At 31.4% G+C, this 22,544-nt stretch overlaps 1 protein-coding gene across 3 annotated transcripts in view; it reads right to left on the reverse strand.

The window, feature by feature from the left end:
• The window catches only part of LOC140439553 (sodium-independent sulfate anion transporter), a 210,724-nt gene that overhangs the window by 119,772 nt on the left and 68,408 nt on the right, over positions 1-22,544 (reverse strand). The window contains exon 1 of one of the 3 annotated variants that reach the window (XM_072529534.1): positions 8,174-8,299. The exons of the other annotated variants lie outside the window; for them this stretch is intronic. Coding sequence (XP_072385635.1) covers positions 8,174-8,189 — 16 coding nt within the window. The 5' untranslated portion in view covers positions 8,190-8,299. Of the gene's footprint in view, positions 1-8,173; positions 8,300-22,544 lie in introns of those variants that run through there. 3 annotated transcript variants of the gene reach the window in all.

Consider the following 22,544-nt stretch of genomic DNA (forward strand, 5'->3'; position numbering starts at 1 on the left):
ACAACAGGAGTCGTAATTGCCCTGAACAGCAGTACATACATAAGGCAATTCTGAGTTTTACACCGATATCAAAACGGATCCTGATGACGACAGATATGATAAAGAGAAAATTGTTATTAAAAATTTCTAACAAGGAAATCACATTTATTATGGATGATTTTAATACAAAAATTGGACAAGGAGAAGTAACAGAAGGAGAGAGATGACAAATTAATAGAATTCTGTCAAAATGAACATTTAGTTGACTACATTTTTCTTAATAGCAGATATAAAAATATCATACCGACGATAAAAATGTATCCAGCAGCTTACACTTCGTCAGATTATAATCCAGTAGCAGCCAAAATTAGCATTAATTGAAAAAAATCAAGACCCACAAAAACCACGAAAAATTTAATATCCACAAATTAAAAGATGAAAATGTATGTCGAAACATGAAAGATCAGATTAATTATAACAAACTGCAAATCACTAGAAATAACGATAACATAGACGAACAGTGGGACAAAATTCAATAACTATTTTATCTGCGGCTAGAGACAATTTAAAACCAACCAAAAAAGTGAAATATAATGGATGAAATACGAGATATTACCCCTCATTGGGATGACCAGATAATATGAAAATAAAGATAAAAATAAAGATAGAACAAGAAATTAAGGAAATAAAAAACAAAATAAGGGAAGCAAAAATGCTTGGGTGAAAGAACAATGCGAGGAATTAAAATATATGAGGGTGACACGATCGCTTTAACGTACATAAAAAAGTACAAATAATAACCGAAATAAGGAAAAATCAACCGATCAGTAAACCGATCTAAATGATGTAGAAGGTAAACTTATGACTGATACTAAACAAAAATTAAAAATATGGGTAGAATATGTTACGGAATTATACGGTGATAATAGATCGGAAAAGGCTAGAAACAATAACGGAGTCCAAAAATTTTATATTTCGAAGTAGTTTATGCAATGCAATGTTTTTGCAATAAAACAACTAAAGAAACAAAATATGTAGGGCCCGACGAAGTATCTGCTTTACAACCAATTATATTGTACGGGCATAATGCCTAAAGAATGGCTGATATCAACGTTTAAGTATTCCAATAATGAACAATTGTATTCTAAAGAATGTTCAGAACATCGGACTATTGCCCTAATGAATCGGGTATTGAAACTTTTTTTAAAAGTTACAAAAAACCGGAACTGCGAAAAACTAGATTTAGAAATAAGTGAGTCTCAACTGGGCTTCAGAAATGGAACTCAACCAAGAGAGGCGTTGTTCGGCGTGAATGTAATTGCAAATATATGGAAATCAGTTGATAAGGTTAGACATGACTTATTGATATCTTAAGGAAAAAAGTTATTGCTGAACAAGATATCAAAATCATGGCGAATATATGTATATTGGACCCGTAAAGTCAAAATACAATTACTAAGTAAAAATAAAGCACGTGGTGTTCGTGTGTATTAAGGTATAAAAAATGCTTATTAAAAGCTTAAAATTTTTATTTTAAAGAAGATCTTTTCGGAATTGAATCATTCCATCATCAGTTTAATAAAAAGTTGTTAAAAACATTGTATGGCCACATAAAAACATTGGAAGGACATCAGTATTAAAAAACAATCCTCATGGTATTTATAAAGGTAAATTCAATAGACTGTTAACTTTGTTGATTAATAAAAACTGAAAAGGGGGGCATCTTACATGACCCCCTGGAGCTGGTGAGGTTTTATCGACTTACATTACCTCTGATCTGTGCTGGAGTCTAGGGCTAACTATTAAGTATTTCACTTTTAAGTAAAAATACTAAGAAGATTTGCTGTGTATTGTCTCCCATATGGTTTAATGTAGATCGTGAGGCGATCTATATTTGAGCAAAAAGAGAGCATTATAATAAATGGAGACGTTATCAATAACTTGCGCTACGCTGATGATACTGTAACAACTGAAGGTAATTTAAATGATTTACAGAAAATGATAGAACATCTAAGTAACATATGAAAAATCTATGAAATAATATGAATTTAAAGATACGGTGTAACCGTGAACTATAATAATAATACACGAGGGATATTTGTAAAATAAGGTTTCCATGAATTTAAAAATAGACAGCTTTATTTTTGTTTTTAGTGTTGTACATAATTTTAAAACTTAAAACCTACACTATTTTTGTACATAATTGCCGTTTCTGTCCAAACACTTTTGCAGACGATGCTCCAACTTTTCTATCCCCATGTTATAGAATTCTACCGCCAATCCATTGAGGAATCGAGTAGTCTCTTCCTTGTTTAGTGTAGGATACAGGAAGAAAATTCTCGATCCTTTAAGATAAAGGATAAACTCAGACAAGGGGATGCCCTGGCTTGCCTCCTATTAAACATTGCCTTGGAAAAGGCAGTACGAGACCCACGAATTAGAGACGGCGGTACTATTTACAATAGATCGATACAAATCTTAGCATACGCTGATGACATTGACATAATAGGGTGTAGCAAGTGAGATGTTGAGCAATATTTTCTAGAATAGTCGGTCTAGTCATCAACGAAGACAAAACCAAGTACATGTTGGTTACTAAGGATTCTATAGCAAATGAGGAACAAGAAACATCATTTGGAAGTCATATCTTTGAACGTGTTGACAACTTCACATACCTTGGTTCGCTAGTGACTACTACCAATAAAACAAGCGAAGAAACTAAAAGACATATAGGGCATACGAAGGACTCAAAAAACAATTCCACTTAAGAAATATCCAAAGAAAAACTAAAATCATTATGTACAAAACACTGCTGAGGCCGGTCCTAATAACCGGGACGAAAACATGGACTCTAACGCAGAGGGATGAAAGACTTCTGGAAATATTCGAGCGTAATATACTCAGCAAAATATTTAGAGTTATAAACGATCAAGGGCAGTGGCGCAAAAGATTTAATTTCAAATTATACCAACTCTTTAATGAACCAGATGTCGTAACGTTCATTAAAACACAGCGACTAAGATGGGCCGGACACATAATACGAATGCCTGACAACATCATTGCTAAAAATCTAACAACAGGAACACCTATAGGAAGAAGAAGCAGTGTCAGTAGGGGTACTAGAGATCAGAAGATTGCAATACGTTGCCAGAAACCGAACAGAATGGCGATCAATTTTAGAGCAGGCCAGAATCTACAGAGGATTGTCGATGCTACTGACAACTACTAGGTCATATATCGGCTATAATGGGACTTCTAATATTATGCACTGACAACACTTATTTTCAGTTAAACAATAATTTCTACAAACGAAATTTTGGTCTAATAATAAGCTTTTTTATCTTCATTTTTAAGGGATATAATCATGTAAGAATTAAAAACAAATAGGAAGGAAGAAATGACCGAGGAGAGACGCTACTAGGATTCCTACTCCAGAATAATTTATTCAACATGAACAGCTTCTTTTACAAAAAAATGCACAGAAGATGGACCTGAGAAAGTCCAAACGGTCGACAAAGGAACGAAATCGACTACATCAGTGACAAAAAACAAATAATTAAATATGTAACAGTACTCAACAAGTTCACCACAAGTAGTGACCACAGAATGATACGAGCGAAAGTCCAAATCAACACAAAAAGAGAAAGAAACATAATGATTAAAAATAAATCTCATGGTATTTGGACACACCCATTAGATATCAACCAATATCAGGCACGTATCAATAATAAGTTACTACTGCATGAAACCTCCGAGAACGATCTTAACGACTTGAATAATAGCATCATAAAAGCCTTACAAGAAAGTCACCGATTGTACTGTCCTAAAAGAAAATCAAATAGTAAAATAAGTCCATATACTGAAAAGCTGCTAGATCAAAGAAGACAAATGAGAAGCGATAAGAATGAAGACAGCCACACTCTAAGAGAAATGAATAAAACTGTTTCGAACACAATCAGGAGAGATTTAAAGAAATTTAAAACCGATACAGGAAAATAACAACTTAAAAGTTCTACGTAGAAAGCTGACGAATGGGAAATGCGAAATTCATAAATTAAGAAACAAGCAAAATGAAATAATATCACGTAGAGATGAGTTAATACAGGTCGTCGAAGAGTTCTACGAGGAATTATATGGAAGTAGACAAGAAGATCAAACAGGAATACAAATAGCCAATTCAAAGAAGATCATGAATCAAGGTTCCGAACTAATGCCAAAAATAAAGGTAGATGAGATTCGACAAGCGTTAAGAAAAATGAAAAATAACAAAGCCCCAGGAGATAATGGAATTGTAATAGAAGCTATCGTAAATGGAGAATATATGCTATTAAATCAAATAAGGAAACTGTTTAACTTATGTTTGCAGCAAAGAGAGGTGCCCAAAGAATGGAACAATGCTATAACCATCCTTTTACACAGAAAAGGAGATAGAACGGACCTAGAGAATTATAGACCTATTAGCCTGTTGAACAACATATAAAAGCTCTTCATAAAATTAGTAACCTCAAGATTGGAGAAAAATTTAGATTTTTACCAACCGAGAGAGCAGGCAGGATTCCGATCAAATTATGGTACCAATGATCACCTCCATACAAGACGCTCATTGAAAAATCTATAGAACACAACAAACCTCTTGTCCTCACTTTCATATATTTTCATAAAGCGTTCGACACGATAGAAATAGACAGCCTTATAGAAGCAATGAATGACATCAGGATTGACCATAGGTATAGTGAACTTATTTACAATATTTACAACAATGCCACTATGACTGTTAAGATACACGACAAAACTCGACCAATCAAAATAAAACGTGGGATAAGGCAAGGAGATACATTGTCACAGAAATTATTCATAACGGCATTAGAGTATGCCTTTAAGATGGGCAATTGGGACCACAGATGAGTAACAATAGACGTCGAAAAACTTAGCCATCTCCGTTTCGCAGATGACATTGTCCTTATCACAGATAATTTAGGAAAAGCCACAGATATGTTAAATGAATTGGACTTTACATGTTCGAAGGTGGGCCTCAGAACGAACTTGTCCAAAACTAAGTTTATGACAAATATGGTCCCCAATAACCATTTAACTATTCAAAACAAAGTGGTAGAACTGGTGGAGAAATATACTATTTGGGTGATGAAATAAGAATCAGCAGGGATAACTAAACATGCGAAATCCAAAGATAAATTACTTTAGCATGGGTAGCCTTTGGAAAACTGCGAGACACACTTAGGGCCAACATACCAATTAGTCTCAAAAGAAAAGTATTTGACCAATGCGTATTACGGGTCATGACCTATGGGGCGGAAACTATGACTCTAACCAAGGAACGAAGATCTGCGAAGAAGGACGAGTATGCTGATGTTGCTGCTGAACGCATAGAGGAACTAAAATGGAATTGGGCAGACCATGTAGCGAGAATGCATGACTCACGATGGGCGAGTAAAATTACACATTGGAGGCCAAGAGCAGACAAACGTAGTAGAGAAAGACCACCTACACGTTGGGTTGACGACATCAGGCGTATGACGAAAAATTGGCAACAAAGAGCACAAAATCGCAAAGAATGGAGGAGTTTAAAGCAGGCCTATGCCCAGCAGTTGACGTGATAAATAAAGGCTGGATGATGATGATGATGAACATTAACGAACATTTAACACACACACATTATGGTGGAGGTGAGTAGATAATGTTTTCTCTGTATATTTTAATCCCCAAGGAAAATATAAAACTAAAATATACAGAGGATCAGCACACGAAAAAAATATTAAAAATGAGATAATCGAATCATTATACCTATGACGGAGCCAAAAATATTTGTATGTACCAACAAAAATGCTTTTTTAAGAAAATAATTCATTAATATCTCTATCCTAGGGAAAAATTATTATCCATTATCAATTATTTTTTTTTTATTATAAATTGGGAATTTTAAAACATACAAAAATTCGAACTAAGACTATATTTAAAAATTTCCGAAACATTTACAAGAATGATTTTCAGGGAACAACTATACAACATACAAAAGATTTATCAGTAATAAAACATCATTCTCATAAAATGAGAAGAAATAAATACAAAATTACAACTACATTTAAAACAACCAATAAATTAGTTTATTTTAGTCAAAATCAAAACCAAACAAGATTGTAATTTCATATTAAAATAAAATGGGATTTTCAACAATATTATGAGCATTTTTTTATTATTTTTCTTCATCACCTGTGAATGATAATTTCCAAAATCCACTAAATCAACTGTTTAATTCCAAATTCCGCCAAATCCATTAATATTATTGTTAATAAAGGTTAAATTTTTTTACTTAAATTCTAAATCATTAATTCAAATCTTATAAAAAATCGGCACGTATCTAAAAATTTCTTTTACATGAGTAGCATATTTTCCAGTAGCCAGTAAACGTAAAAAGTAAATGTAAAAAATATATTTAGTTAACAAGGAATATCCGAGTCTCTGGAAGGAGTCAAAAGTGTGCCCAATATTCAAAACTGGTGAAAAGGGTCAGGTAGAAAACTACAGACCAATTTCCATTATTTGCAATCTATCGAAAGTCTTTGAAATAGTTTTGTATAATCGTATTTACTCACGCACTCGTAATCAGCTGTCTCAATATCAACATGGTTTTGTCTCCAACCGGTCCACTGTGACAAACTTATTAATGGTCACACAATATATCTCAGCGGCCCTAGATAATAGAAGTCAAGTTGACGTCATATATACTGACTTTACGAAGGCGTTTGACAGAATTCACCACGGCGTATTACTTTCTAAATTGTGTCTCTTTGGTCTTTCTGAGGATGCCGTGACTTTTATGCGGTCTTACTTGTCAAATAGAACGCAGTTTGTTGCTTATAATGGTTACAAATCGGAAAAGTACCTAGCTTCTTCAGGGGTTCCACAAGGTTCTAATCTAGGTCCATTATTGTTCTTGTTATTTATTAACGATCTGTGTGAATCAATTTCTGCACCATGTTTATGTTATGCCGATGATTTAAAGATTTATTCATTGATAAGCGACCTTAATGATTGTCATTTTTTGCAGAGTAAACTGAATCGTGTACATGAATGGTGTAATGCAAATCATTTGAATCTTAATGCCAATAAGTGCAAAGTAGTTAGTTATTCTAGGAAACAGTCTAATTTATACCATCCTTATACTATCAACGGCAACGAACTTGAACGTTTAAATAAAATTAAAGACCTTGGAGTTACATTTGATTATAAACTCACCTTTGTTGAACATGTAAATTTAAAGGTTAAAGAAGCACTTAAATCTTATGGATTCATAATTAGAAATAGTCGAAATCTCACTAATACTAAGGCAATTAAATTACTTTATTACACTTTTGTACGCTGTAAACTGGAATATGCCTCTGTCATTTGGTCACCTTTTTATGATGTACATATCCAACTTATAGAGCAGGTGCAGCGTAAATTTTTAAAATTTTTGTCTTTCAAAATTAACGGCATATATCCCAAGAGGGGCATCAGCAATAGTGAGTTGTGTAGCGGTTTGGACGTAGTATCATTAGAATCTAAGCGAATTAATGCTTCCCTAATATTCCTGTACAAGCTACTACATAATCTCATTGACTGCCCTGATATTCTTCGACAAATAAATTTTAACGTTCCATCTTATCCAGTGAGAAATTCGATTACGTTCAGAAATACACAAGCTAGAACTAATCTTATGTTAAATTCTCCTCTATTTCTCATGTGCCACTATTATAATTCCTTAAGCGCTTACTGCGATATATTTCACTGCAGTTTAAAGCAGCTTACTAGGATGGCTGAGATCTACCTAGGTGATTGAGTGGTTTCTTTATGTTAAGGTAAAATACTCGAAAAATGTGTTATTTAGTTAGTACTTATGAATTATTAATATATCATTTAACTTTAGTATTGTATTTTGTCCTATAAATGGATTCTGTTGGACAATAAACGCTATTATTATTATTATTATTATTATTATTATAATAGTTCCAAATAGACGATTGTTTGTTTTTAAGACAAGGTCACAAATAAAATTATCATAGGATATGTTATAAACAATAATCAATATGTGTAACGTTTAGTGTATTTGTCTATTTCACGATGGTAATAACACTAATGAACTATTACAAAATACTAATTAAAATCGATTTTTTCTTTAATAAAAATCAATACTCACGGTTGGACAGAAACATTCTAATGAGTTTTCTTGTTTTTGTCACATCAAATTCTGCAACCACTACTGTAGTCTTTTTGTTCGCACGATTCTATTTAAATTTTGGAGCAAGATATAAAATGATTAAAGATAAGCTGTAGGTATGTCTAACAATCATAAAATGCGCTATTCTAGTTTATATAGCAAATATTGTGAATTTTTTAATTACATGAGTTACTGTCTAGCTATTTTGTGATATAATGCTCATATAAAAACGTTAAAGTGTTACTCATTTGGTAAAGGCAAAGTAACAGCGGAAATAATAAAAAAATATGGAAGAAAAAGCATGTATAGATTATGCACAAAAACCTAGTGTGATTCATTTAGATTTTAAACCTCTATAAAATTTGTTTTACTATCGATTTTAAAAAGTATTTTTTAAATGTCATGTAATAAAAGATCTACTTCGGTACGCAATTTAAAATGTTTATCCAAATTTCCAGGACATGTGAGAAAATGAAGAATTTTTATTAGCGGTTTTTTATTAAAAAATTTCTACACCACTAGATTCAAATTTCTTCAAATAGCTATAACAACAATTTCATTAAAATATAATTCTGTACCTTGGTAGAAAAAGGGCCAATGTCAAAATATGTGCTATAATGGATTAACATCACTACTTCTTCTTCTTCTTTTGGCATCATAACCCTGGATGGGTCTTTGCCTGTCTGGCTATGTCCTTCCATTCAGATCTCTCTTGTGCCCTTCTTCTCCATTGTCTTATGTTCATTGTTTTTAGGTCGTCTTCCACGTCATCCAACCATCTCGTTCTGGGCCTTCCTTTTTTTCGCCTTCCTATGGGCTTCCATTGTAACATTTTCTTTGTTGTTTTTGCATCGTTTTGTCTCTGCACATTGTCCCAGCCATGACAGTCTTTGACTTTTCACAAATCTTACAATGTCATAACCTTCATTTAACTCATTAACCTCGTCGTTTCTCCTGATTCTCCATGTGCCATCTTCCTCTTGTACCGGGCCATATACTACATCACTACTAAAATAGACCAATTGCACACATTTATCAGAAAAATAGCCAATGTCCAAATATATTTTAATTTTCAAGTTATTTTTATCATAATTTGGTCTAAATCCTTTTTTCTTAAAATGAAAAAAGACCAATGTAAATCAATGTCTTTTGTGGAAATTGTCCCTAACTAAGTTATTGTGACAGTTGTTTTTCTAATCTCAAAAATTTACCAGGCTATGGTGTGATGTTTTGCATTTCTTGTTAGGGTATAATATTATTGTAAAATTAAAAAATTAATATTAAATTATGAGTAATAGAACTCTACAAATTCTAGAAAACTGTACATTGTTTTCTAAAAATGTTAAGTTATTACTGTTATTTGTAAAAATACAAATTATTATATTTATTTATTTTAGTTAACGAAGGTTCTACTACACGTAAACTAACGTCGGCAAGTTGTGTTCTTTCTGACTTAGATTGTACCGTTAATAATAATATAAGTAATACGATTACGTTATTTAACTTATAGTAAATGGGTAAGTAAATAAACTACTTGTGTGTACCTTCTTAGTCGCTTGTCATTAATTTTGTTTTCTATTTTGTGTGAAAAATTCATAATTCACGTTCTAGGTAGGTTCTGACAAGGAAGAATTAGTATTTTAAAAAATAAAGAATTTTTTCTAAATCATAATATTTTACTGCTCTGTTGTAATGTTATAAACGTCACATCTTTATTAATTTATATTTAAATAATTATTTTATTTTAATTTCTTTATTAATTCCTTTACATTCAGTTTATTTTTTACTATTTTTGCTTCATTAAGTAGTTGGCGTCCCCTTTCTATTTCTTTCCGGTAAAATAAATATTCGGCCTCTCTCTTTCTTTCCGGTGGAATAAATATTCGCCCTCGCTTTCTGTCCACTAGTAAATATTCTGTTCTATGTTGACAGAAGAGCTAATTCCATCATAGGCATACGTTCTATGGCATCTGTGGCTAACTTCATTGCAGTCCCTTACTACTTTCTGTCAATCACCTTTCATGGTAGGAATATTATTTTTTGTCAGTAATTGAAATTTATAAAAGAAGGTATATTATTATAAGGTTCATTTTTATTGTCTGCAGAATTCTCTTGGGTTTATGGGATATTTATTGAAGATTTTATGGGATATTTCTAGAACATTTTATTTGGCTGTATTGGAGAATTTATTGAAGATTTTTACGTTACATGTTTATGGGAATAATATGGAATAACTGCAGCTGTCAATAGGGCCTACCCACATGCTTTATAGTACCTAACCTCATAATCTGGAGGCCACATAAGCAAGCAGCCCATCGATGCCAAGTATCATTCAAATTTATTTAATGTAAAGCAGGGTTGTTTTTGCTACTTAAATATTATTTTTTATTTTAAATAAATATGATTAGTTAAATTATTGTTTTATTTGCTACCAGTTAAGAGTTCATTGTTTAATTCATAGTTTAAGACAAGACGAATTCACACTTGAGAGACTGAGCTAGGCGAAGCATAGACGATAAGCTCCCATGGTTGATTGCGGTATTATTTTTATAATAGTATTTCAATTCTCTTTATTGGTCTTATCGTTACACTTGCAGGGTCAATGTCCCTATCCGGCAAAATCTGCACAAGGCCAATGTCCATATTTTTCTAGGTATAAAGAAAAATGTTAAAATAGTATTCAGTGTAATAAAGCCTGGCATTATATTAATACATATTAAAAAGAAAACACCAAAATGTTTGATAATCTTATTAGATATTTGAATAAAAAACATACTTACTCGAAACCTGTTAATCCCATTTTCTCCAAACATGAAAAATGGACATTGGCCCTTTTTCTATTAAGGTACAGATGTAGTAATGACGAAATTATGATCATATTGCTCTGAAGCTATTTTATCCTGGTCTTTTAATATAATTTACCATTTGTACTGGAAATTAACCACAGTTTTAGTTTAAAATATCTTTTTTTTTCACGTTTCGATATCAGCTTCCCAAATTTGTATTATGAGAACGATTTCCGAAGTGAAAATCCAAACGTCAAATTAAATATATTCTACGTGTACTTTATTTAATCTCCGAACCCATAGAAAAACTCAACAATATTTTAAACTAAAATTGTGGTTGTAACCTCGGAAACCTTTTTTGGATGGTGCTAGAAAGATCACCAATGGAGACACTGCCGACGACATCCAGATGGTTGGTGGACAGCGAGTCGTGGGTTCGAAACTAGCTTTTGGAACCGGGAATGGGTCCAACGGACGAAATAAGTAAAGATAGATCAGGATAAAATATATTAGAAAAGATACAGAAATAAACAGAAAGATAGATGGGTAAAATTACCAAAGATAAGATAAGATAGAAAAAAGGCGCCACTTAATTTTTGGGGTTCAAGGAGAAAATTAAGAAAACCCTAAAGAAAAGAGATAAGGAATTCATTGCCTGTCAATTTAAATACAATTATTTTTTCAAATAATAAGCAGATATTAAAATGTATAGGTTCTGAGACCAAATCCAAGGAAAGATCAACAGTCAATTATTAAATAAATTTGGTCAACACACTACATAAACAAATAATAAATTAGGTGGACTTCGTCCACCTACACAGCCTGGTCCTTCTTCTGGTCGGAGGTATAATAATAATTTAATGTAATAAGCAAATATTCAGAGGTATTATTTTATCAGGAAACTTATTAGGAGCCGAGAAATAAAATTCATTGATAAAACAAAACAATATATTCAACCCAATTATATAAGCAGCTGTATGTAAACAAGTAAAAAAATGCACCATCTCAATTAATTAATGGTTGTATACATATAGAAATAAACAGTATTATGATTAAGAAATACCTATACAGATGCAGTATAATAAAATCACGCACAAATTAAATTATCAGCGAAGAGAGCCTGATAATATTTAAAAAAAATTCAACTAAAGCTAATAGAAATCTCTCTTCGCTGTTTATGGGCTTATCTCGAAATAACGGGTACAATAAATTTGAAAAATAAATAGCAAATAAATAGCAAAAAGTTAAATTCAAAAGAATACAAAAAGGTTACAAGAATTCTGAAATATAAACATTAAACCAACCCTCACTTGGTTTTAAATTAATTATCTGTCTCGCACTGTTGTTTAAGGATTAACTGTTCTTACTGAGAATTAAATGTTCGTAATAATTATTAGTGAGGAGTTCTTAATAGCTGATTGAAAGTTTGTATGAAAATATTAAATGTTCTTTTAACTTATTAAATTTAATTTAAGCTATTAAATTAACCTTAACTACAGGTTAAGAAATGGTTTGACGCTGATTCGTCCAGGATTGGGTGATATGATTACCATATTATTCGACCAGATAATTGAAGGTAATAGGATTACGATAACTTACAATAAATCTCGATGACTGCTGCACTACTTCACTGAACTTTATTATACTTTACTAGTATCAAGAACTAAGTTAATTAAAATAATGGTACTTTATAACCGTATTTAATCTAATATGGTATTATATTAAGAAACTCAAATATTTACGTGTATACACACTTAAAGAAAAAATTCACAGACAACGGTAGGATAAGCAAGCGTCTTTTCTTTACCCAAAGACTGCCCTCTCAGAAGTGATATTCTTCCTCTCAAAATTTTACAAGCTTAGCAAAAAAGTGGGATAACCCTCACTTAAAAACGACAGGCCAGACTGTTTCCATTTCTAGGAAGATAGAAAGGTTCTAACGAACATATAAAGTAACGGGACTAGTAGTTCGAAACGCGAGAAGAGATAAAACCTTTTGAATTACGTTCTTTTTCGAAAAATACTATAAAGTGCTTTTCGACTTTGTTTACCAAAGTTTCAAACAGAACCCGCCTGGAACCGGAAAGGATTAATCCAAGCCCTACCATAAAGTATATTACTTCGGCGTCTTTTGATAAGTAGGACCTATCCGTCTTTTGAGAACTCCGTGGTTCGGAAAGTCGGTAGGTTCCAATAAAATTTTCTAATGGTAAACAAGACCACCCGCGTATATATTTGCAAATACGGATATGGGCGTCTCAGCAACAGGGGTAAAAAAAAGTTACATGGTTAGTTCCCAATAAAAATAGTAAATTATGACAACTTTTAGATATTTAACATTTAAAACTCGTTATTATGATTTTTAAAATAATTTTAATAATAAATCATCACCGTACTTAAAATGTTTAAAATAGCATAAAATTTTAATAACTTACGTTATTAACATTACATGTTGTAAAACCTAATGTTTCAACTTAAATCTTGCCATGAAAATAATATTACAATTTGATATTTGTCAAAAATTACAGTGGAACTAAATGCATAATAACTGCAATACTATTTACTTCCAATTATTTTAATAATATTTTGTGTTATAAGTTTGAAAGAAAAACTTGAAATTATACGCCTTTTGGGGGTAACGATAGAAGAACCAGAGAAGTGTGTACAATTTAATGACAGCCATGTGGATCGATCTAATATTAGCTGCAGTAAGGTAAACAAAATAGATAGATCAATTAATATGATGCAATATCAAAACTAATTTTAAAAAACAACCCCATGCAAAAAAGAAGAAGGAATGATTAAATAATTCTAGATTATTTTAGAAATAATCCTAATGCCGTTTAGATTTTAATGTGCGTCTAGGGAGTATTCAGCGATGTCTGAAGGTAAATAATATAAACCTTTCAAACAAAAATTCTTGTAAACATTGCAAGAATGCGACTGACGAATCAAAACTTTTAGAATACTGTTTATGAGACCAAAAGTAATATTTATACAACACAAATTTTCTAAAAAATGTGTTAACCAACGAAGCCACTATCACTATAAATGGAGTGGCATCATCAGATGATGAGATAAGAGATAATTACCACTGTCTAATCAACTGTAAAAGCCAGTGTTCTCAAAAAATCAATGGTAGTGTTATACTGAACGAGCGAATTATTGGTCCTTTCTACTTTTAGAAAAACATAAATTTTTAAAATTTTGTAACACGGACTTGTGAAATGATACTCATGAGCTTCCACTAAATGATTAAATTTGTTTATCCAATTACAACTACTAAATAAAATTTTTCCAAACTGTTGAATAGATCATGGTAGTCCGTTGATAGATTGACTACTCATATCTTCAGATCTCACAATTTTAGATTGCTTTTTCTGGAATTATCAAGCAAAAAGTTTACCAAACCTGCTAAGAAACGTAACAGAACTTAAGACCGACCCGAACCGAACTTAAGACGTAACAACAACTAAGAAATGCAATTAGAAATAATCGTAAGCGCTACGACAAACACATCGAATTAGACGGTGGATTGATAAAGACAACTAGGGTTAAAACTAAAATTATGTTTCCATGACAGACCCTGTTGATTACAGGGTGTTCTTTTGTATCTCGTAGCTTGGTGAGTTTTGAAATTTTAGGTTGTTAAGTTAGTTTAAGTTTAGTTTGAAACATTATTAACCCTTAACTGGTCCGGCGTCGTCTGACAGACGATTCAATATTTTTAATTCTTTCTTATTGGCAATTAGCACCGCCCACGGGCAAGTCGTTCTATCTAATCCTTTTGCTATTGGAGCTTGACCAGTAGGTGTATTTGAGACAAGTTTCTCTCAGTTCCTAAAAAGTTATGGCAAGGTAAGTTCGAGAGTAGTTGCTTAGACGACAAATGGTTGTTACTATTTTGTGTGTCGGGCATTTTTAGAAATCATGGCCGCGCCACCAGACCACTAACTTTACGTTGGTGACATCGTTACACTGGATAGCATCCAGAATGAATAAATGAAAGTATCAAATTGATAAGATGCATAATCAAAATTGTAATGTAGAAGCTTTATAATGTTTCATATATCAAGGATCACTGATCGAGATATCCATTCTCCTTAAATTTGTAGGCAAAAAAAAATAGAGTCATAGTCATAAGAAATCAAGAGGAATAGAGAAGGCCAGGAAGGAGATAGAGAGCTAAGTGATGCAGTAGAAATATTGAAAAGAGAAGTGATAGAGATACCAATAAACTAAATGCACAGCAAAGATCAAAGAAAACTCAATAAAGTATTATCGAGCTGCAAAATGGTGAACTGGGTCAACAAAGAATTAAATTTATATGATGTGACATGTATCAATAGTTTTTTCAAACGATCTGTCTCGCGATTTGAATATATTACTCTTGAAACTGGTTCAATTGATATTTATTATCAAATACGCCTGCATTCAATAATCTTTTTTAGTGCTCGAATATTGTAAACCAGAGAGGTGATCTCTTGGATTTGGTATTTTCTTTAAGTATTCTCGCTGTCTTAAAATCAATAATTAATGATCTTATTACCCTTGATAATCATCACCCTCCGCTTGTATATATCTGCCTTAAAACTGAAAATCACTAAGAGTGTTAATATCATTGAGCAATATTACTATGATTTTAAAAATACTAACTTTAAAGTTTTTAACGATTGTTTAGGTGTAGTTTTGTGGGATGTCTCTAGATGAAATGGTTACTTTATTCTATGGTATCTCATACTCAATCATGATCGAGGCTTCATGTACCTTTAAAAAAATCCGATGAAGAAATTTCTGCCGTGGCTTTTACATGAACTACGGGAACTAACCATACTAAAGAAAATAACACATCAAAAACATAAAATACTTTTGAATGTTCACAGTTTTAACAACTTTTCGTGTCTTAGATCTCAGTTTAAATGTCTTCTAAATAATGCTACAATAAATGTGTGTGAGTGATGTGCAGAGGTCAATATAAGCTGACAGTAGGTTTTTTTTGTATATTTATCAAAGCCTACAAGGTCAATAACTCATTATCCATTGAAATTCTTTATCTGAAACTTTCAATCTGTTTGCTTTTCATTTTGTCTGTGTATCGAAACACTGATCTAACTTAACCTCAAATAATTAGTAGGTGCCAAACGATATTATTAAATCGTTTTCGTTCATGGCCACCAAAGCAGGTGGCACCTCTGTACGCTAACCATTGCAGTGGGCAAGTTTTAGTAGACATTCGTTGGACTTTCCGAGTTTGACTTTGTATCAGCTCGAGTGTCTGATGAAGCAGCGATATGCTGAAATGAGTCATAACACTTTATTGATACCGATATATATATGTGTGTGTGTGTGTGTATGTGTGTATTATATGTACAATAATTGAATATTGTTTGCATTTTTGAAGTATTATCGATAATCTCTAAAACAATCGATCTTTAAGTATAACTCTTTTTCTAGACTTATGGTGTTTCTGTATATAATTGGCACGGATTTAGATATCATGATAAATAATAGATATTTGAAAAGGTGATTATCCATTTAGTAAAAAGGATTAATCAAACAGAAAATAAAAAAAAAAGATACCTACACACTATGAAAAAGATTGTAGAGAAAATGAAATCACATAAGTAACGGACTGTAGATCAACTAACAAGATCTGTTAACAAATTAATCAGAAATTCTCAAATCACTTCGCAAGAAAAGATTGTTTATATAGGGTCTAGATGATTTTATGCAATTTTTTTTACTGTTTGTTAAGTATTCAATATTTTTTGCTAAAAAATTATTACGCGCTAGATTCAGCGTGTTTCCAAATAGTCAACATTTCATAAACATAGCATTACTATTAACGAAATCCTAAAGGCCTAACAAATTTTGTGTTCTTGCTTGTTATGTTGGGATTGCGATTGCCAAGAAGTAATCATGATATATTTTCTGGATAGTAGAACAAAACTGGTATTCATTCTGGTATCAAAGAGACCGCCTTTCAAATCAAGGTTGTCAGACATATTTCCTAAAATTCCTAAGGTTATATTTAAAAAATATTCTCTATTCTCTATTCGTTATTATTCAATTGCTAGTCAACGAACGACACTCTTAAAAAATAATATGAACATATTCTCAAAAAATATATATATATATATATATATATATATATATATATATATATATATATATATATATATATATATAAATTAATTAACTAGGTACTAATATTTCCATGGACTCTTCACTAATGAATTAAAGCAACCGTGAACTTTGTATATATTACTTATATTCTAAGTAATTTTCGAATATTGGCAACATTGTAGTCTGGAGAGAATTTGAACGTTCGACGTTGCCCTGTTGGTGAATTTAGCGGTAATACTTTTATAGATATAATGATCGACTTTTAAGAAATCAGACAACTTTTAAGAATCCAAGTTCTCAAAAACGGTTTCAAGAATTGTATTATTTTTTTCCAAATTTCATTGATTTTATACCTTACCTGGAAACATGAAAACTTGCAGATATATTAATAATGGTATTAAGGTTATATTCACTAATTTTAAACTCATGCATTATGGCAACAGCGAAGCGCAAAGCCGTAAATTCTAATGAACACCTGTTTGTCTGGCTATGTGACACCCTAAAATATTTCCTTTTGCAGAGGCGGAGGCTTATTATAAGGTATAAGTAATATAAGTTATAAGTAATATTATATTTTTCTAGGATGGCATTTTTTAAGATGCATCAACTTCTGTGTTATCAATAAATAATGACAATTATGTTAATGACAGCTCCGAATTAAAAAATAAAGATTTGCACGTACAATCCCAAAGAATAGTTTTAAATATGTATGAGTGTTTGAAAAAAGAAAATATTGGGATGGCTGATAATGCAATTGTTTCGAGAATTCATGTATTAAAAAAATCGGGTATAAGACGATATATACAATTATTAAATTAGGCACAGTTACACATCATGCCTTAAAACGAAAGCGACCAAATAAAAAATTGGGTAGGATTGACACTGCTGCAAAAGACGTTATTCAGCGAACAGTTTACAATTGATAATGCAATTGTTTCGAGAATTCATGTATTAAAAAAATCGGGTATAAGACGATATATACAATTATTAAATTAGACACAGTTACAGATCATTCCTTAAAACGAAAGCGACCAAATAAAAAATTGGGTAGGATTGACACTGCTGCAAAAGACGGTATTCAGCGAACAGTTTACAATTTTTACAAAGAAAATAGAGTGCCTACTTTAGAACTGATTCGTGAAAAATTAAGAGATTTCCCTGAATATAATTATATATTCCGCCATATTCAGTGATTGTTATGGATAATGCGTCGGATCATTCCCGCATATTAAATAAAATACCTAATAATAACACGAAAAAGGACGAAATTTTAAAATTTATGCAACTTAAAAACATCACTGTTCCTAAAAAGATTCCAGTAAAGAAAGAATTAATTGGAATGATCAAAAGTCGGAATTTTAAAAACGAATACGTTATTGACACCATTTGCAGCAGGCACGGCCATACTCTTTTGCAATTACCCTCATACTATTGCATTTTTAATCCAATTGAAATGGTTTGGGGTACCGTAAAAAAACGATTGCGAAAATATAATCAGTCACCAACATTAAGCGCAATGGCCATTGAGAATATTCGAGAAATAATTAGTGGCATTAATAGCGATGTGTGGAAAAATTGCGAAGCTCATGTTGTAAAAATAGAAAACGAATATCCTGTTTTACCGGCAATAGCACCAATAGTTATCCAACCTGGGAACGATTCGACTTCAGAAGACTCTGACGATTCTTTTCAGTCCTTCTAATTAATTTCTTTACAGCTATCGCGATGCATCTTGAACACTAGTATTCATTATTATACAGTGTGTCGCATTTAAGATGAAGACACCTCTATATATCAGCTACTAAAATACATACAGATTTGACATTTTTCACAGTCATACATGTTGATAGTGCACATTTTTTTAAGATAGTCATCTGAAATTTAAATTTTAAACGCGGCTTACTGCGAATCCACAAACAGGGTAAATTTTCGATATTTTACTTCGCGTTAGAGAAATCGGAAAAACTTATTTGGAAAAGTTGTTCCACTTATTGTAACCGCACATACCAAATTTCATGACAAAATTCGCAATTTTAGTTTTTCAGTATTATTTGTAATCTCGATCCTAAATCTACAATTGGCTGTCTAAAGATGCATCTCGGGACAGCCAACTGTCCGTTTTAGAATCCTGACTACAATTGAAGAGCTTATTTCCAAAGTGTCTTAAATCCATATAATGAAATCCATGAAATTACAGATTTTCATACAAATTTAACATACAAATTATACAATTTTACAATTTTCATATGCACTTTTAAATGGTAAATAAGAAGTTGTTTTGGTACATATAACTTTATTCTAGACCTGAAGAAATCTATAAAGTTTAAAAAAAGAAAATTAAAAAAATCGAAATTTTGGATTTAAGACACTTTGGAAATAAGCTCTTCAATTATTGAAACAAGTAAAAGTGCGAATTTTGACATAAAACTTTGTTATGTGGGCTATAATAATATTTGGAACATCTTTTCCAAATAACTTTTTCAGATATCTCTAACTCGAAGCAAAATATTGAAGATTCACCCTGTTTGTGCATTAACAGTAGGCCGTGTTTAAAAATTAAATTTCAGTTGACTATCTTAATTGCTGGATAGACAATCTTTTAAAATTTTCTGACAGAATGAGCCATTATTTACAGATAATTGTAAAAAAATATTATGGTTTATGTAAAAACTAAATAATAAAGTCCAATATTCTTATAAATCACTAAAATTAACAAGCTTTAATTTGAAAGAATTAATTTGTTATTTATTCGATGTTGTGAGCCCGCTCCCATTTGAAAAAAAAACTGATTCTGTCCTTTGAAGAGTCCTATTCAAAAATGCCCCGTTTAAACAAATCGAAGGTTGAAGGGTGCCGGACATTTTTGCCGGAAACAATTCAAATTCAAAAGATCACCTTTTTCTGCTACGGAAAATATTGCTCCGATTTTTCACCAAAATCAATGTTGATACTTTAGTTTAGATACTCTTGAATCTCAAAAATACTCATTTACATATTTTTCAAGCCTTGAAAATGCATATTAGGTATCGCATTTTTCGGATTTAAAATCGCCTATATCTCCAAAACTATTAACTTTTGAGAAAAATGACATAGATCTTATTTAGAGTCACCCAAAAACCTAAAAAATATTTTTTGGAGCACAAAAGGTGATATTTTGAATTTGTTTAAAAAATTGTTTAAACAATTTCTGCCCAAAAATTGAGAAATTTTCCTGAATATAATTATGTAAAAATTAATAAAAATTATATGATTTTTCTTGAAATATGCGTTTGATAACTGATCCCTTTTCTTAATTTCCACGCCAATGGTCGGCATTGGCATCAAAGAATCTCAAAAGCCGACGCTTGGCAAATTGACGATGGAAAAAGTATACTATTCGACGTTACTGCTCGTTTTGGTAGGACAATGTCATCATCATCATCGGTGCTTTTCTTCTAAGGCCAATATGGTTTTAATATGGGGTTAAGCTACAATTACTTGTAATGAAAATTACATTTTTAACTAAAAATTTGACATTTTGATTTCCACTCCGGAAATCCTTCCTTGTTTTTTAAAAATAGCTATGGATTCTTTTATTCATCTGTTTTTTTATTCTCAGTGAGTGTATCTGACTACCATTAGCAGTCACCGGTTTCTTGGTTATTCGTTCTATCAGCTAATTCCAAGTAAGGCTCAAGTCTAGGTATTACTCCAAAGTTCTATACTTTACTCACCAGATTTATATTGATACCATTCACTTATTTATTCATTCATTAAAAGATGATCAGGTAATTCACATAGCCCAGGACATGATGTCTGCCGTTGCCTAGCTATCAACCCATCCATGACCAGATTCCACAAGAGGGAGATAAATTTATTTAGGACATTTTAATTATTTGCCATTACAAGTATGGGTAAGTTAAAAAATACTTATCCTAATTTCTTGCACTGTCATTGTCTTGTTTTTCTAGAACAATGAAGGATCCTTAAAAAGATGCAGGACCATCACTAAATTTACCAAAAAGAAAGTTGGAGATTCCAGTGAAGGACTCTGGGAGAAGTGATAGATACAGAAAAAGACTTTGTGCAGCAGTATTGCCACCAAACAAACAAAAAGAGCAAACAGGAACAGAATTATTACAAACAGTTAAGAATGATAGGTACACAAAAGTGTGCAACTACAACTTACAACTTAAACCGTGATAACATGGAATAGAAGTCAATAAATTTCACCTGACTTTTTGTCAGAAGAAACATTTTACTGGGTTTTCAAGAAAATTATTTACATTTATTTTTTGTAAAGTTTGGAAAATCATACATTAAAATTCATAGCGCTCTTTCAGTGGAAAATGAACTGTTAATAACGCTTATGAAATATAGATTTAATTTGTTTTATTCTACAATAAAGCATCTTTTGCAGTAGATATTCGAACTGTCCGAAAAATATTTGTTAAGTGGACCAAGCATCTTTACACTTGCTTAAAAAAAATTAACTTTTGGAACATTGCAACAACTTTAGAAGACCAGTAAAAAATTATTCTGGACCGTACCGAAATTCCAATAGACCGAAGCAATGATTCTATTATACAACAGGCAACATATTTTACATATTATGGAACGAATACCTTTAAAATACTAATAGCATGATCTGAAAAAGGTGAAATTATATGTATCTGATGTTTATGGAGGGAGTATTTCAGATAGAAAAATTACAGTACACAGCGGAATTTTAGGACTTATTGAAGAAGGAGAATTTATTTTCGCGGACAGCGGTTTTGACATAGCATATTTTTTAGAGGAAAAAGGAATATTATTTAAATATACTTCCATTTAAAAAAGGGGTTCAGTTAACAGAATAAGAAAAAATAAAAACAAGGGGTATTTCCAATCATAGAATCATTGTTTAAAATATTATAGAATTGGCAAAAGAAAAAATATAAAATACTGAAAGATAAAATTTCTTCTAAATTATTCCCATATATGAATGAAATAATTTATAATTGTTTTATGATTTGTGAAAATTATTTTCCTATCTATAGATCTACCTATATTGATCAATTGAATTCCTGTATTGAAACCGTAATTTGTTTTAAACTTGGAAAATATAAGACTTTAACAAGATTTAATTTGCGTTATTTCATTGGTTACCTATGAGACAAAAAATTTAAAAAAATAACTTTTTTTTCAACGGTGAAATATTTATTATCCAAAAATGTTCAAATTAAAGATTAAATAAGTTACTAATTTCACAAATTTTAAACACTGTAAAATTATAACTGAAAATCTCAAAAATGTATTAAACTGTATATCTGAATCTGTGGAATAATATGAGGTTACGATTTAATACCAAACCTCGACGTAAACGCCCCTTACGGACATTTTTTTAACTGGCATGTGATCTATTCAGGGAAAAGTATTATTCATAGGAAGTCACGTACCTATATTCCTGAAGTAGTAAG

Source organism: Diabrotica undecimpunctata, chromosome 4 (assembly GCF_040954645.1).
Source record: "Diabrotica undecimpunctata isolate CICGRU chromosome 4, icDiaUnde3, whole genome shotgun sequence".
Lineage (NCBI taxonomy): Eukaryota > Metazoa > Arthropoda > Insecta > Coleoptera > Chrysomelidae > Diabrotica > Diabrotica undecimpunctata.